This window comes from Colius striatus, chromosome 1 (assembly GCF_028858725.1).
Source record: "Colius striatus isolate bColStr4 chromosome 1, bColStr4.1.hap1, whole genome shotgun sequence".
In the NCBI taxonomy this organism is placed as follows: domain Eukaryota; kingdom Metazoa; phylum Chordata; class Aves; order Coliiformes; family Coliidae; genus Colius; species Colius striatus.
Window position 1 is genome coordinate 137,290,528 of NC_084759.1, and position 13,883 is coordinate 137,304,410.

At 39.9% G+C, this 13,883-nt stretch overlaps 1 protein-coding gene across 2 annotated transcripts in view; it reads right to left on the reverse strand.

Moving 5' to 3' along the window:
* Positions 1-12,216, reverse strand: part of BCAT1 (branched chain amino acid transaminase 1) — a 66,173-nt gene extending 53,957 nt beyond the window's left edge. For both annotated transcript variants that reach the window (XM_062009314.1, XM_062009325.1), the window contains exon 1: positions 12,018-12,216. In XM_062009314.1, coding sequence (XP_061865298.1) covers positions 12,018-12,026 — 9 coding nt within the window. In that variant the 5' untranslated portion in view covers positions 12,027-12,216. The remainder of the gene's footprint in view (positions 1-12,017) is intronic.
* Positions 12,217-13,883: the final 1,667 nt, after the last annotated feature.

A 13,883-nucleotide genomic window follows, 5' to 3' on the forward strand; every position in this document is an offset into this window, starting at 1 on the left:
ACTAAGTGTCTAAGAAATACTTCATGCTCTAACTTACACCATGAAGATAATGAAATTCGAATACTTATCAGACTCCAGAAGTCTGGCAGATCAATATATTCAATATATGACCTACTATGGTACAGCCTACAGGCAAGCCAAATTAGGTGTGTGATGACAAATACTTTGTGATTCAAAGCCATACAAATCAAGAGTTGCCTTTCTGTTCCAGATATAAATTAGTTCCATGTGCACAAGTGCCACATATTATGTGCAGTGCTACAATCACATAAAACACTTCCATGACTACAAAACAGTTTTCATCTGCTCCTAGGAAATGTTAATACAATTTGGCAGTGACACCACACAGAAATTAATTTTAAGGAAAAAAAAAGACAAACAGTAATGATGTTCATAGCTTTAAAAAGCCAAATCCACCCACTGTCAGACTGAGAAATTCTGAATATTGCTGTAGGGCCAAGTCATATACTATTTTTAGTATTAACTAAAAAGATATGTCCTCAACATTTATGAGAGACTTCCAGGGCTCAGGAAGCTCATTTATGGAATCTAAACTATGCATGTTTACCTCACCTGTCATGGGAGTAGTTTTACTATAAAGATATTTTAATATTGTCTTTATATTGTATTTATGTGAATGTGAAGATACACATATGTCGGTCATTCACATGATAGCTTGGCACACCTTATCCATACAACTTATTTTAAATCTACTCTTTTCAAAATCAAGACAGAAGGAGCAAGAAGACTAATTCTTCAACTGTATTTCTAATCACTTATCAGGTCAAACAGATCTCTGAGTTAGACTCCTCATGTACTGGTTTGCCAGCCTTCAATAATGCATTCAAAGAACACGTACAGCACAAATCCCAGAAAAGCTCCTGTGATACACAGCTATTCAATATATGCACAGGTCAGCACTAGGAGGAAAAAAAAAAAAAGAGGAAAAAAAACCCAAACAACAAAGGAAAAAAAAAAGCAAGGACCATTTTGCACATACAGTTTCAGTGCTTAGCTTTTCACTCTGTTTGACAAAAATTCTCATTTGTGTTGATTTCCGCACTTCTAATACATTTCTTTAAGACATAAAACATAGCTGTCGGTGATTGATGCCTTGTCAGTTGGGCATTATCACCTTACTGTAACTGCCTGTTTAACCTTGAGTTGACACAAATGTTGATTAAACAGTGAGGCAATATAATAACAATATACAATAAAGAAAAATACAAGGCAATTGGCATATCAGAAAAAAGAAAGCTTCCACGTTATTTAATGATAATTATGTATCAAGTGAAAGCATAGAGGCTTAAAAGTCTGCACAAAGAGTTTGTCTACGAAAGCTGCATTGTATAAGGTAAGGTTGAATTTAAATTGATTATCATTACATTAGTCCAAAAGACTGCGCAGGCACTTATCCTTTGGCTTATGTGGTTTAATTGAAAGCAATCTAAGTAGCTTCAATAAAATTGAAATACGTTCCTCTTAAAACAAGGTTAGAAAAATCTTAAAACAGAGAAAGAAATGGAAATATTCAGCTAGTCCATCCAAGACTAATATTTAGTAACACTTATAGTTCTATCACAACTCTAAAAGCAGACATAAGTTGTTTTCATGAAATTAAACAAATTCAAGATAATATTGCCAAAGTCAAATCATTGCAGTTAGCATGCAAGTGAAAAACTTCTCTAGAAAATACTGCCATTTTTTTTACTCAGTGCTTAAATTAGTATTTGAATGAGCTCAGTAATGCCTAACCTGTTGTACAAGAAAGCTTATCAGTTCACCTGAAATGCAGGAAGGGTAGACAAGGTGAAGGATAACTACTTTTGAAATCCAAAAAAGAACTTGCCTTGACAAAATGAATTATGAAGAAGGCTAAAGGGAAGGAAATCAACTCACTAGAAACAGAAAATAGATTCATTTGTTTTAACTAACTCTAAAGAGAAATTGACCAGGGATCTATTGAGCATCGGGATAAAAATACTTGCCAGATATTTCAGAAAATCTGCAACATGAGCTGTGAATTATATTTATCCAACTTAGAGTCTTAAAGCATGATCCTTCCCAACTGGAAAATATTGAAAACCTTCTGTCAGCCCCATCCAACACAGGACATAAAGCACCTGTACATCTCTGCATGGTGTCCCTTTACTCAACAGCTAGTTCTGTCTTAATAGATTTCCCACACAAGCATACAAAAATCTTTCCTCTTTTCTTTACAGAACTAGTCAAGCTCTCTAAAAAAACCCCTCTTTGTGAATGACCTCCAAGCACAATGTGCTGTAACCTTATTTCTAAGTCCACTGCTCATACTGTTCTTGTTTGTTTTACTTCCTATGACCCTCTTGTTGCTCTCTCACTTCTCAGTGCCTCTTCCTCTGTCTTTACCCTTTTGCTCAGTTCACTGACTCTTCCTTTCTGATGGGAGGAAAACAGCCTCGTACTATTAGGGTAATGGGCAGATGACCTAGTGGAACTCCTCCATCTCTGACTCCTATGAACAGTGCCTCTAAGTGCCTCTTTTGTTGGTTTGTTTGTCTGCTCTAGCATTAATTAGGTTTTTAACAAGTGCATTGTTTGCTAGAATGGCGTAAAGAAAAACATGTTAAAGCAACCAGCTGGATCTAGTTGACCTACAAATTCATCCGCCTATTTTCTAACTAGATAGTGTCTCATGGCTATGTGATATGGTTAATGCTCAAACAAAAGAAATAAAAATTCTGAAAGCCACTATCGTTTTATTGTGTTTAGGGCCACTTCTCACTCATACAAGATCTTTTACATCCAACTGCCAACAAGAAACGGTATAAATGCTGTTACATACCACTGTAAAAAGGCTTTGCTTTAACCACAAGGGAGCTTGTGTTCATTCCATTTTCTCTAGTATTCTCTTTGCTCATATATTCTATAATGCCAGGTACTAAATTAGCATTTTAAGATTTTATAGTAAAGTTAACCAGAGTTACGAGATGCTTTTTGAACTGCACCATTATACCAGCACAGATAAGCTTAAGCACAATAAAAATTATTCTGCTTATTTTCAGTTATACTGGCTGTATTTTTTTAATCCTGAGAGAGCTGTACAGGAAAAATACAAATCTGAACTAAAGATGCATAAAATATAGCTTACAATTTATTTGTGAAATTCCCTGATGGTGTAAACTACACACAGATCCTGTAGCTGATGACCAAGGCAAGTGGCTTGATGCAATTACCAAATGATAATACAAATAACATGAAAGCATAGACAGCAGAAACAAAATCATTGTCTGAAGGGTTACTGAGTGTTTAGAACTGGAAGCAGACAATTCAGTGTGAGAGATCAAAGCTTCTACACTTGGCAAATAAATCATTGTAGACTCCTAGGGAAAAAGAAACAAAATCAAACTGTAGCAGAGATGATGATGGATTTCAAAATAAGAACTGACATGCTTAAAGAAAAGAGCTAGCAGACAAAGACCTGTATTTAAGGACATACTCCTGTTTGCAAGCTTCCTTGTAACTGTAGTAGAACCAGAAGAAACACAGGGTCAGGCCTGAATCACTGGCCTGTACAAAGGGTCATTTATAGCTATTCTCAGAGTGCTTAGACCGTGTCCCATTTAAGTTCATTTTGTACTGGAATAAAGGTTTACGTAAGATGCTGAGCAATGATGAATCACACAATGAAAACAACGGTTCTGTGAAGGGGGAGAAGAGCAAAGCCTTTGGAGGCGAAGGAACTACTTTTCTCACAAGTCCTGTATACCATCCTACTAGAGATAATAAACCAGTAACTTAGCTGACTCTCCAATAAGTACAACAAAACAACAAAACATTAATCAACTGTGCATGTGGCTGCTGGTCTGTAAAGGGCAGACACATGCTGGTTTGATAGCATATCTAGTCCTGATAACTTTGCATGGCCTATTTAATTCATCACCAAGTACCAAATGCCACCGGTGTGAAAACACAGGAAGCATGATTTTCTGCATCGTGTGAGGCTACCAGTGCAGAGAACTGAGACCATTGTTTATAAACTTTAAACAAATCTTCTACCTGTAATAACTGGAAGACTTAAAAATTAATACTGGCTCTAAAGTTACAACACCAAAGAGAAGGAAAGTAGAAATATCCATACCTTCCACAGACAGGAAATTTAGGCATGGATTGTCTCATTTCACATTAGCCGGCAGTTCCTTCAGAGAATTTACTGAGAGGTGGACAGCTGCCAGAATAGGCCATATACAGATCACCAGGAACGAAACCTATAGCTCCTCTTCCTTGTAGAGGAACACTCACCAGATCCATTACAGTTCTTCTCGAGAAAGAACAAGTGTAAATGATTGATGGGGCCTTGGCTGTGCACTCTACTCACAGCTATGCTGTATGCAAGCTTATTGCCTAACAGCACACAGGCAATGGCTGCAGAAGACCTGCCTATACTAGCTCTGGTGGGTTTTAAGCCTGACATAATTGGTTTGAAAGAATGGGAGATCTCTCCCTGGCTTTTACCAAAGCCTGGGTTATATCCTTGTGACACGTCTTTTGCTGTGTGTTCAAACACTGTCTTAATTTGATTTAATGGAACACAATTCAATAAAGTAGATAGGAAGCTGAAACTCCTCTTGATGTAAAGGGCACTATGAACACAGCTAATCCACAGGGAAAAATCCCTGGGAACTGTCTGAAGACAGCACCTGCAGTGATGTTCATATTCTTGTTCAAGTCAACAATGAACTACAGATAGAGCACATATTTGCATGATAGACATTTGGCTCAGAATATGCTAGGAACTTCTCTCGCTTTACAGTGTTTCTGAGTTTCAGTGGGTGCAAGAAAAAGTAGTAAACATAATCCACTACAACAAGTAAATGTGAATAATCCCATGGAAGCTTACTAACAAGTCAAGAAAAGCAAAGCATAACCACAGTGTCACCACACAGTATCACACGTTACTCCCTTGAGTGGATAACAGCCACAAGAAGTTGCTTTTCTTGATGATGTCTGCTTAAAAGAGGTAAAATATTTTAAACTTGTGACAAAGCCAGATGCTCCACCTACTTAGTATACATTCAACTGTGTTAACACTCCAAAATGTTGAAGTTGCACTGAAGTTCCCCTCTGTGTCCTTTCTAAATACCCTGTGAGCAAGGCCTTCACCCGAAATCTCCAGTCATGTGTTGACAGTGCCCAAAGCAAACTGGATTCTGTCCAGGGAGTTTGAGAGGAGAATAACAATCAGCACATTAAAAGTCATCCTTGAAGAAGTACAGTCACAGATGAGATATTTGTAGAAGTGTCAGCATTAAGCACACGTTAAGCATACAAAGCAAACCGAGGCCCTTTGCCAAAATTATCGCATGGTACAAGGTCAAATTGAGAGTGATAAGGTCTCTCTTAGATAACCTTGAAATACTAAGGAAGTATGTCAATATGAAATAGTAAGAAAGTATGGCACTAGTAATGAAGACAATAAACAAGCCTATGACCAGTAATGTAAGTTTGTTATCTTACAGTTCAACATCTGTATCAATGACTGACCATCCATTCTCAGCTGAATAAATCTTGACAAATGGCTTGTTTGTAACACTCCCATAAACCGTAAGTTTTGCCCAGCTTCAACCCACATGAGTATCAAAGTCCTTGACTAGAATGGCCTCTGCCATTTTGGAATTTATAAAGTGAACCTTAAGCATCTTAAAATAGTTTAGTATTGATCTGATTTGTCCACTGTGGTAACCTGGAAATGGCAGTACAGCACATGAATTTTATCTATAAGTCACAATAAATATTTTGCCCAATTGGTGAAAACATTGCTGGCCAGAGCAAAACCACTTAAAAGAAGATGCAAAAGGAAACAGTTTGAAGTGCACCATTTTCAGCTCAATGGAGAACCAGAGAAGAATGTTACTGAACTTCTTTCTCCAAGTATCAAGAGGAGAATGAACCTGTAAATGCCCAGAAGTGCAGAAAGGTGCTGAAAGGCAAAAGATAATATTTAAAAATTAAACTATTCTAATGGTACAGACACTTGTCAATATGAAGAAAGCACAGATGACAGAACTTGTCTTTGCATTCTATAAAGCACAATGTAATATTGAGGATGAAGCCGGGGCCATGGACTGGGACACAGTACAGGATTGGATTTAGAAAAAAGCACAGCTTAGTTAAAAGCATATAGGAAGAAGAAAAACTGAATTTAACCAAATATAGTCAAAAAATCCAAAGGGCTTCCTTCATAGTTGCAGAAAAGAAACTCTTCTAGGAATGGGAAACTGTTTTATCTGCCTCCCAAACTGCACTTCTGTTTCTGACGAGCGTTAATCCAGTTTAAGGCAGAATTTGCAATTTAGTTTCCTGCACATATAAATAGGTTACAGCACATTTAATCACCAGTCTTGCCTAAAAAACAAATTAGGTACTCACAATGGGTCAATGTCTCAAATACATGAGCATATGACTAGTCTTATTTTTTTCTGTGTGCATGCATATATACATGCAGCTGTACAGCTATGGCGAAAACTGTGGCTATGTAGCCACTTGTATTCTATAAAACCCTATGCTTCCACTTATGTTTTGGAAAGAATAAGCTTGTCTCACATTACACTTTTATACTAGTACAAAACTCTTCATTTTTTTACAGCTTTCACTCCCTATTCTTCAGGCAAGACCTTCTTGTAATTAGGAAGGGTTACTTAGAGTTTTTAAGTAGGCACTGCCACAGCATAAAGCAAGATTCAGAAGGACTTAAAGTTTTGACTCAATGCTACCACTGACTGTGACCTTGGTGATTTGACAATCTTAATAAATCTTGATGTTCTGTTCTCAAAAATGATTATGGTACTTCTGAATGTTTTACAATTATAGATCCTATTTAAAAAAAAAAAAAAAAGAAAACAAAAGAAAACAAAAGAAAGCAACCAAAAACGTGCCTTTATTTGTCCAGGACCAAAAACTTAACCTTTCCACTTGTTTCCTCAAACTTTAAAACCAGTAAATCTACATCATGCATCTGGTAAGAAACTTACTTAACAACCAGCTTGCTGAATATGCAACTTTTAAAATTGGAATTGCATGATGATATGCAGTTGCATAAAAACAAATATGACATTTTGTATGGTATATTTTGCTATTATCTATAATATACAGTAATTTAAAGTTCACTTTCCAGAAAGTAAAAAATGTCTCCTTTTTTTGCAGTGCTTCAAATGGTCTTGCCAGCGTTTTATTTTCCACATATGAAAGGAAAAAATACACAACTTAGGAAATTTAGCATCAAATATTACGGAAGTGAAAACTACTAGACAGAACCCTTTAAAAAGTTGAAAGGATTCTAACAGGTCATTGAACTTTACTTGCATTCGGGTGCATTGAAGAGAAGCAAAGAGAAGACCTCATGAATTCATTTCAAAATCAACAAGAAGTTTGGGTTTTTTAAAAGCCAGTATTATAAAAAACTCTAACCTTAAGAACAAGATGTTTGAATCCCTAAGCTATCCCCTTAACTTTTGTTTGACATTAATAACTTCCTTAGAAGTACCAGCATCTGCTGGTACAATGATCCTTGTATTAAAAATTATTCTTAAATAAATGGTAAGAAAGAAAAAGTCTAGAAAAAACACGATGTAGTCTGGTTATGAGAGAAAGTACTAGCTTGGCTTTCAGATGTGGAGGGAGAAAGACAGTATAGTATTTAGGGAAAAGGTGTTGAGATTCTATGATTCTATGATTATAGGAAGGAGGTACAGTCACAGAATCACAGAATGGTTGGGTTGAGACCAGCTTGCCATGGACAGTGACACTTTTTTCACTAGCCCAGGTTGCTTCAAGCCCTGTCCAACCTCCCCTTGAAGACTTCCAAGGATGAGGCATTCACAACCTCTCTGAACAATCTGTTCCTGTGCCTCACCACCCTCACAGTAAAGAACTTCTTTACATCTAATCTAAATGTGACTTCTTTCAGTCTTCCCTTCTGGCTCAATGATGTCAATATCTGGCTCACTGAGTATCGATAAACCTTATTATGAATCCTAATGTGGTAATTAAAGCAAAAAGGCTCCCAGGGAAAATGCAAAACGAAATAAGACACACGTACATAGACACAAAAAACCACCACCACCACCACCATCACTCTTCCCAAAGATACCCAACAAACTGATTCCAGAGTCCATTTATTTGTACTGGTAAAAGCTGAGCAAGCCAAGCTCTGGGCAAACTTGTACAGATTGACACTACTGTGACAAAGACTAAGACTTGATTAAAATAAAAGAATACTTTATAAGCATTTCTCCAGGACCATAGGAAAATATAGGCTGAGGCTGGAAAGGGCCTCCGGAGGTCTCTAGTCCAATCTCCTGCTCAAATCAGGACCATCTCTGAGATCAGACCAGACTTCTTAAGGCTTTAACCATTTGGTTCTTGAGAGTTCACAAGGATAGAGACTGCAGTCTCTCTAAGTAATTCATTCCAATGCCTGACTGTCCTTATGGGGACAATTTTTCCTTATATCCAGTCTGAACCTTTTTCATTTCAATTTTCTTGTCTTCTGGCCATACATCATTGCTGACTCTGGTACCATCTCCTTGATTTTCCTCTACATTTTGGAAGGCTGCTATTACATCACCCCAAATCCTCCTCTTCTCCAGACTGAACAAACCCGGTTCCCTCAGCCTCTCAGTGTCAAGGTTTAACAGCTCATTCTCAGTAAAGGTAATGCAAATTCAAGCATTTATTATGCCAGAAAAAACAATATATTTCTTACTAAGAGTGTTTTTATCAAATATTGTGTGAAACCCTCTAATAAGGCAAACTGAATTTGCAGTAGCTGTGTACCTACTGAGAAGTCATATGCTGCCCTTCATTAATGCATCAGGTACACTCTAAAATAAAACTTGGAATAAACTGCAGACCTCAAGGGAAGAAAGTAAATTAGTAACTCTGTTGGAAGGGTTTTATGACATTAGTTTGTAAAAACAGTAATAAACTATGGGCCAAGATGTACAAAAGACAGATGGGTAAAACTTACTGATAATTTTAAAGATAGTTTAAATTATTTACTTCATGTTAACTCTTTTGGATCATTTGATAGACACACCAAAGGGCAATCCTAGGCTTTTCTGTAAGCCTAACACTGAGTTTTCATCTGCAATAACAGATGGTGATATTTACTAAATTGCCCTTCTACAGCAAGTGCTCTATTTTATGAGGTAAGATTGACCATCTCTTTAATGTATGAAGTCATAAAGCAATGAAATCATTTCCAAGGTAAATGGGACCACCCATTCACTTCATCCTATGTCAGAATTGGAGGTATCAAGTTGCAAGCATGTAAGGGACTAATAAATTAAGGTCATATACTACTTTGATTTATGACTATTACCAAAATTCAGACACTCAAGATGAAGACTGTGCATTTAATCTCTACATTATAGCCACTGTGGCAGTTGGATAGCCACAATTTATTATCAAAAGCCACACTCAGTACTGAGTGGCGTGAGCTTGTAAGTCTCAATGAGCTTATCTAGCTAGCACTGTGGAGAACATAATATGTCACTGTAGTGACATGAAGATGCCAGTCCTCACGTGTGTGGCCTAAGAGGGCTAATTGTGCAAGTTTTCCAAACAGAATTTACCCCTTACCTCCTTCATTCTAACACTGAAGGTCCTACTTTCAAAGCTACTAATAATCTGAAGTTCACTGTACATTCAGCTATGATCATTCATTTCAGAAAATGGCATAACATAAGGAAGTAATGGAAATAATGTCTGTTCTGATTCTTTAGCCTGACCACACCAAAGAAATTGTTTTAAAATGGCTGAACAAATTCAGAGTAATTGAGTACTTACACAATTAATGAGCTGCTGTACCTCCTTTCCCAACACTGCCCTCACAGGTATAAATTTGTCAGTAGTGAATTCCATTTGAATTATTTTCATCTATCAATTGAAAGCAAGGATATGGCTTATGGACTGGTTTAGCAAGGTATCAGCTGTGTAAAATCTACCCAATGATTTTGCAGTCTTTTTTATCCATGACTTTTCAGCAGATTTCAGTACTCAATTTCTACAAAAAAAAAATCAGAACATCCACTGGATGACACAATGCTTGGAGTGCTACAGCTGTCAGTAACAATCAGTGCAATAGGTGGACATGACAGGACTGCAGAAACCAGAGGCATAGTTCATTTCTAATACATAACATTCCTTTAAACAGGCCAGAAAGAGAGAGTTGAGGTTGGGGTTGAAACAATTCAAGGAGAAATGGAGCATTGCAACTAAAAGCAGGAAATGAAGAAGGGGAAGATGAATGATAAGGAACTATGATAATGCTGTTGCTTACTGATACCTTCATAAAGTTACTGGGTTCTGCAAAAGTAAATGGTAATTTTCTGTGCCTTTGATATGTGCTCTACAAATACAAAGCAACTGCCCTAATGCTGGAGAGCTTACAGTCCAAATGAATGAGTCAAATAAAGGGTAAAGGGCTCTGATAGAACAGTCTTGCCCAATGCTACTCCACTTACAAAGTGACAAGAGTGTACTTTTACTGTTGTAGCTATTGCTTCATGATATCCTTGTACAGTAGAAGCAAAAACCAAAGTTAGGTTATGTGTGGGTAAGAAGAACCTATTGAGATGCCAGCACTGGTTTGAGCAAACAGGCAAGGCAGGTCTATGGCTTGCCTGCTACTTGTTTCTGGCATAGGTATGCCAGGTGCTGGGTCACTCCCCATAGACCAGGGTCACGCTGTCTCTTCTAAACACACAATAAGTACATAAAAAGTGATCAAAAACATGACAGTCTGTCTCACTCCTTGGCACACATTCTGTCCCTAAACATTCTGGCTGGGGGCAGCTGTTTGGGTATTTTCCCTGTGCATTTTTGGACCATTTTTTTTGCCATGGCTGGTCTGCCACTCTCCAGTTGAAAAAAGTGCAAATGGGACTAATATGAGCCTTCCAAGACTCCTCCACAGCACTCACACATTCTCACCCTCCCATCATCAGCAGCATCTGCACCACCGCTACAGTCACCCAGGAGAAAGCAATGTTGATGGGATCCAGGATGAGATGACAGTAACACTTGCCATCGGTGGCTGACAGGAGCTGGAAGACACCTGGCACTGACATACCTGTTGTGCCCATATTCCATCTGTTATAGTTACCTCAAGAGAGTAAATAACTCAGTCTTGTTTTTCTTCAATTGTTAACCTTGGCATCAGGGTGTAGCTGTGAAATTCACAGTCAGCCCAGCACAGACCTTCAAAACTCAAGAATTATTCTTAGCAGCTGTTCCACGGGGTATAAAGTTGCTTTGATGTTCCCTCAATCTAATTGAAAAGCATCTGTGCTATCCTCATGCCCTTTGTCTTGACTGGGAAGACTTCTTTTTAATCCCCTGATCAGCCTTACTAAGCAGAACATAAACACGACATTTAGAAAAGGATAGTTCCCACACATCTTTCACCTCAGTGTTCACTACCAACAACTCCTCTTCCGTTACTTTAAGTTAATTCTGCAATTACTCAAAGCCTCAAAATAGATGTTACTGGGTTTTTCCCATAGTCTGTTTTAGTACAATGGCAGACATGACCTGTAACAAACTCACAGCCATAAAAAGGCATGGTGCTTAACAGGAGACTATACCTTTTGACATCTTTTTATTTTTAATCATTAAGAGCTCCATGTTACAAATAATCTAAGAAATCCTTCACCCACACCCCTGAGGAAATAATACACCTTTCCTTCCTCCCTTCTCCCTCCTGAGTCTTTATTTTTTCTCCTCACATGCTGACTGCAATGAAAGATTATGGAACGAAGCAGAATCATACACATCCTGCCTCTGAATCTCAAACAATAAATCTCATGGGAACTGAAATCTCCTTCGCAAAGCACAAATAGTAAGAGCATTAAAATCTGTAAAGGCAAGCCGGGAAACTGCTGGTTTCCTTGCCTGTCAGAGAAAAGTGCCTCTGCTACCCCACATCCTCCAGAGGATGGACGGGGGGCTTTCGGCAGGAAACCCGCTCCGCTTACCTTCATCATGCTTGCGGAGCGGGGGTCCTTCCCTGCCGCGGCGGAGCGGGCTCTCGGTGGCCGCCGCTCCTGCTAGAGCCCCGCGGACCTCCCAGCCCCCGGCTGCGGGCACGGGTATAGGCGCGGGCGTGGCGGGCGCTGCGCGGGCTTAGGGCCGGCCGATCCCACCCGACTGCGGGCGCTGGCGTGGCCACTGCTGCTGCCGTGGCCGCTTGCCGCCGCTTGCGGGCTCCGATTGCATCAGCGTGTGAGGGCGGTGCGCGCGGCGGGCGCCGCTGGGGAGAGCGGCGAGGGGCTGGGGGCAGCCCCGCCTCGCCACTGCCGACGGCCGCGCACACCGCCAGGCGGGCCGCCCCCGCGCCCGCCTGGCCCTGGGGAGCTCCGGCTGCGCCCCGGCCCGCCATCGCGCCGGCGGGAGCTGATCCATCGCTCGGAGGGGCACATCTGCTCCCAGGGTCAGCGGTGGTCCGTGGCCCGTCCCTAAAATGGCCTCATGTCATATGCTGTGCCTACCAAGTGGAGGCAACTAAATGCTTTTGCTGTAATTTATACTGAGGACAGCATGTACTTCTTACCCCTTGCCCTTAACGAGTATTAAGAAACTCCTCATTTTCAGTCTCTGAGTCATTTTCTCCTTCCTTCGTCCACGTCCTCTGACACATCTAACACCTCACAGTTTACCCCTCCCCAGCAGCTCTCCAGCGCTCTGGCGCCGAGGCGGCCCTTCAGCAGGCCTTACATCTGCCCTGCTGGGTACACTGCTTGTGCTAAGCCCTCCAGCGCTGGTGAGAACGCAGGAAGGGCCCACACAACCCATTTCGTTTGGAACTAGGTGTGATTGCCAGATGTTTCACCATGGGACTCTGGGTCCTCCCCCTGCTAACCAGTGCTCAGTCCATGCTGAAGTCCACATAGTCACACCTTCACAGCACTTTAACATCTCGGCTGGCCATTTACAGTCAGTTGGGATGTACTACTGTATCCCTGATTACTGTGTGTGGACACCTGGCAGACAGGTGGCCAGTGCCTGAAGACGAATAAACATCAGAGGACAGTGTACTTGGTTTCTTTTACCAGTGCTGCTGCCAGTGAAACTGTAGAGTAGCAGTACAACATAACTGTGAATTTTGAAGGTAAAATCCCAGCGTAACTACAGGGTTCACAACGTGCTTACTTTCATCCTTACTGATTTTACGTTAAAGTATTTTTCTCCTTTACTACTGTTTTTGTAAATGTTTCCCCCTTCTGATCTCCTTGAGAGTAGTTGCAGAAAGCTGTTTCATCTCAGTGCTACTGTCAAAAGTGTCAGGTTCTGCTTTGCATGAGATATGTATAGTGCCAGAGATTGGTTACATAAGCATAAGCAGATCTTTGATCCTGCTGCTCTTCAGCCAAGTAAGAAAGTGCTATTTAAGGGCATTAGAAAACCTTGGATTACAAAGAAACACCGGTAAGCGACCATACCCAAAATTAAACTTTGTGGGAACAGTGATGTTTCAGTAGCTATTTACAAGAGAAAAAAGATGGAGAGAAAAACAGGAGGCAGAGAAGGCAGCGAAGAAGCATCGGACAAATACAAATCATCACCAGTGAACTACTACTCTGGGCTCATGAGAGCAATTCAGCCCATTCACAATGAATTATCTTCGGATTATAACCACAACATAGGGACAATCATCCTGAGTCAGGTTAAAGGTCCATTTAATTTAATGTCCCATCTCTGACAGTCTACAATAACAATGCCTACAGAGGAGTTACAAGAACAGACTAAGCATGCAAGGTCACTTTCCTGATATGCTCGTTTAGCCTCAAGGGTTTTGTACCACAGCACTTTCCTGAAAGGTGTATTCTTTAGGTTTAACAGTT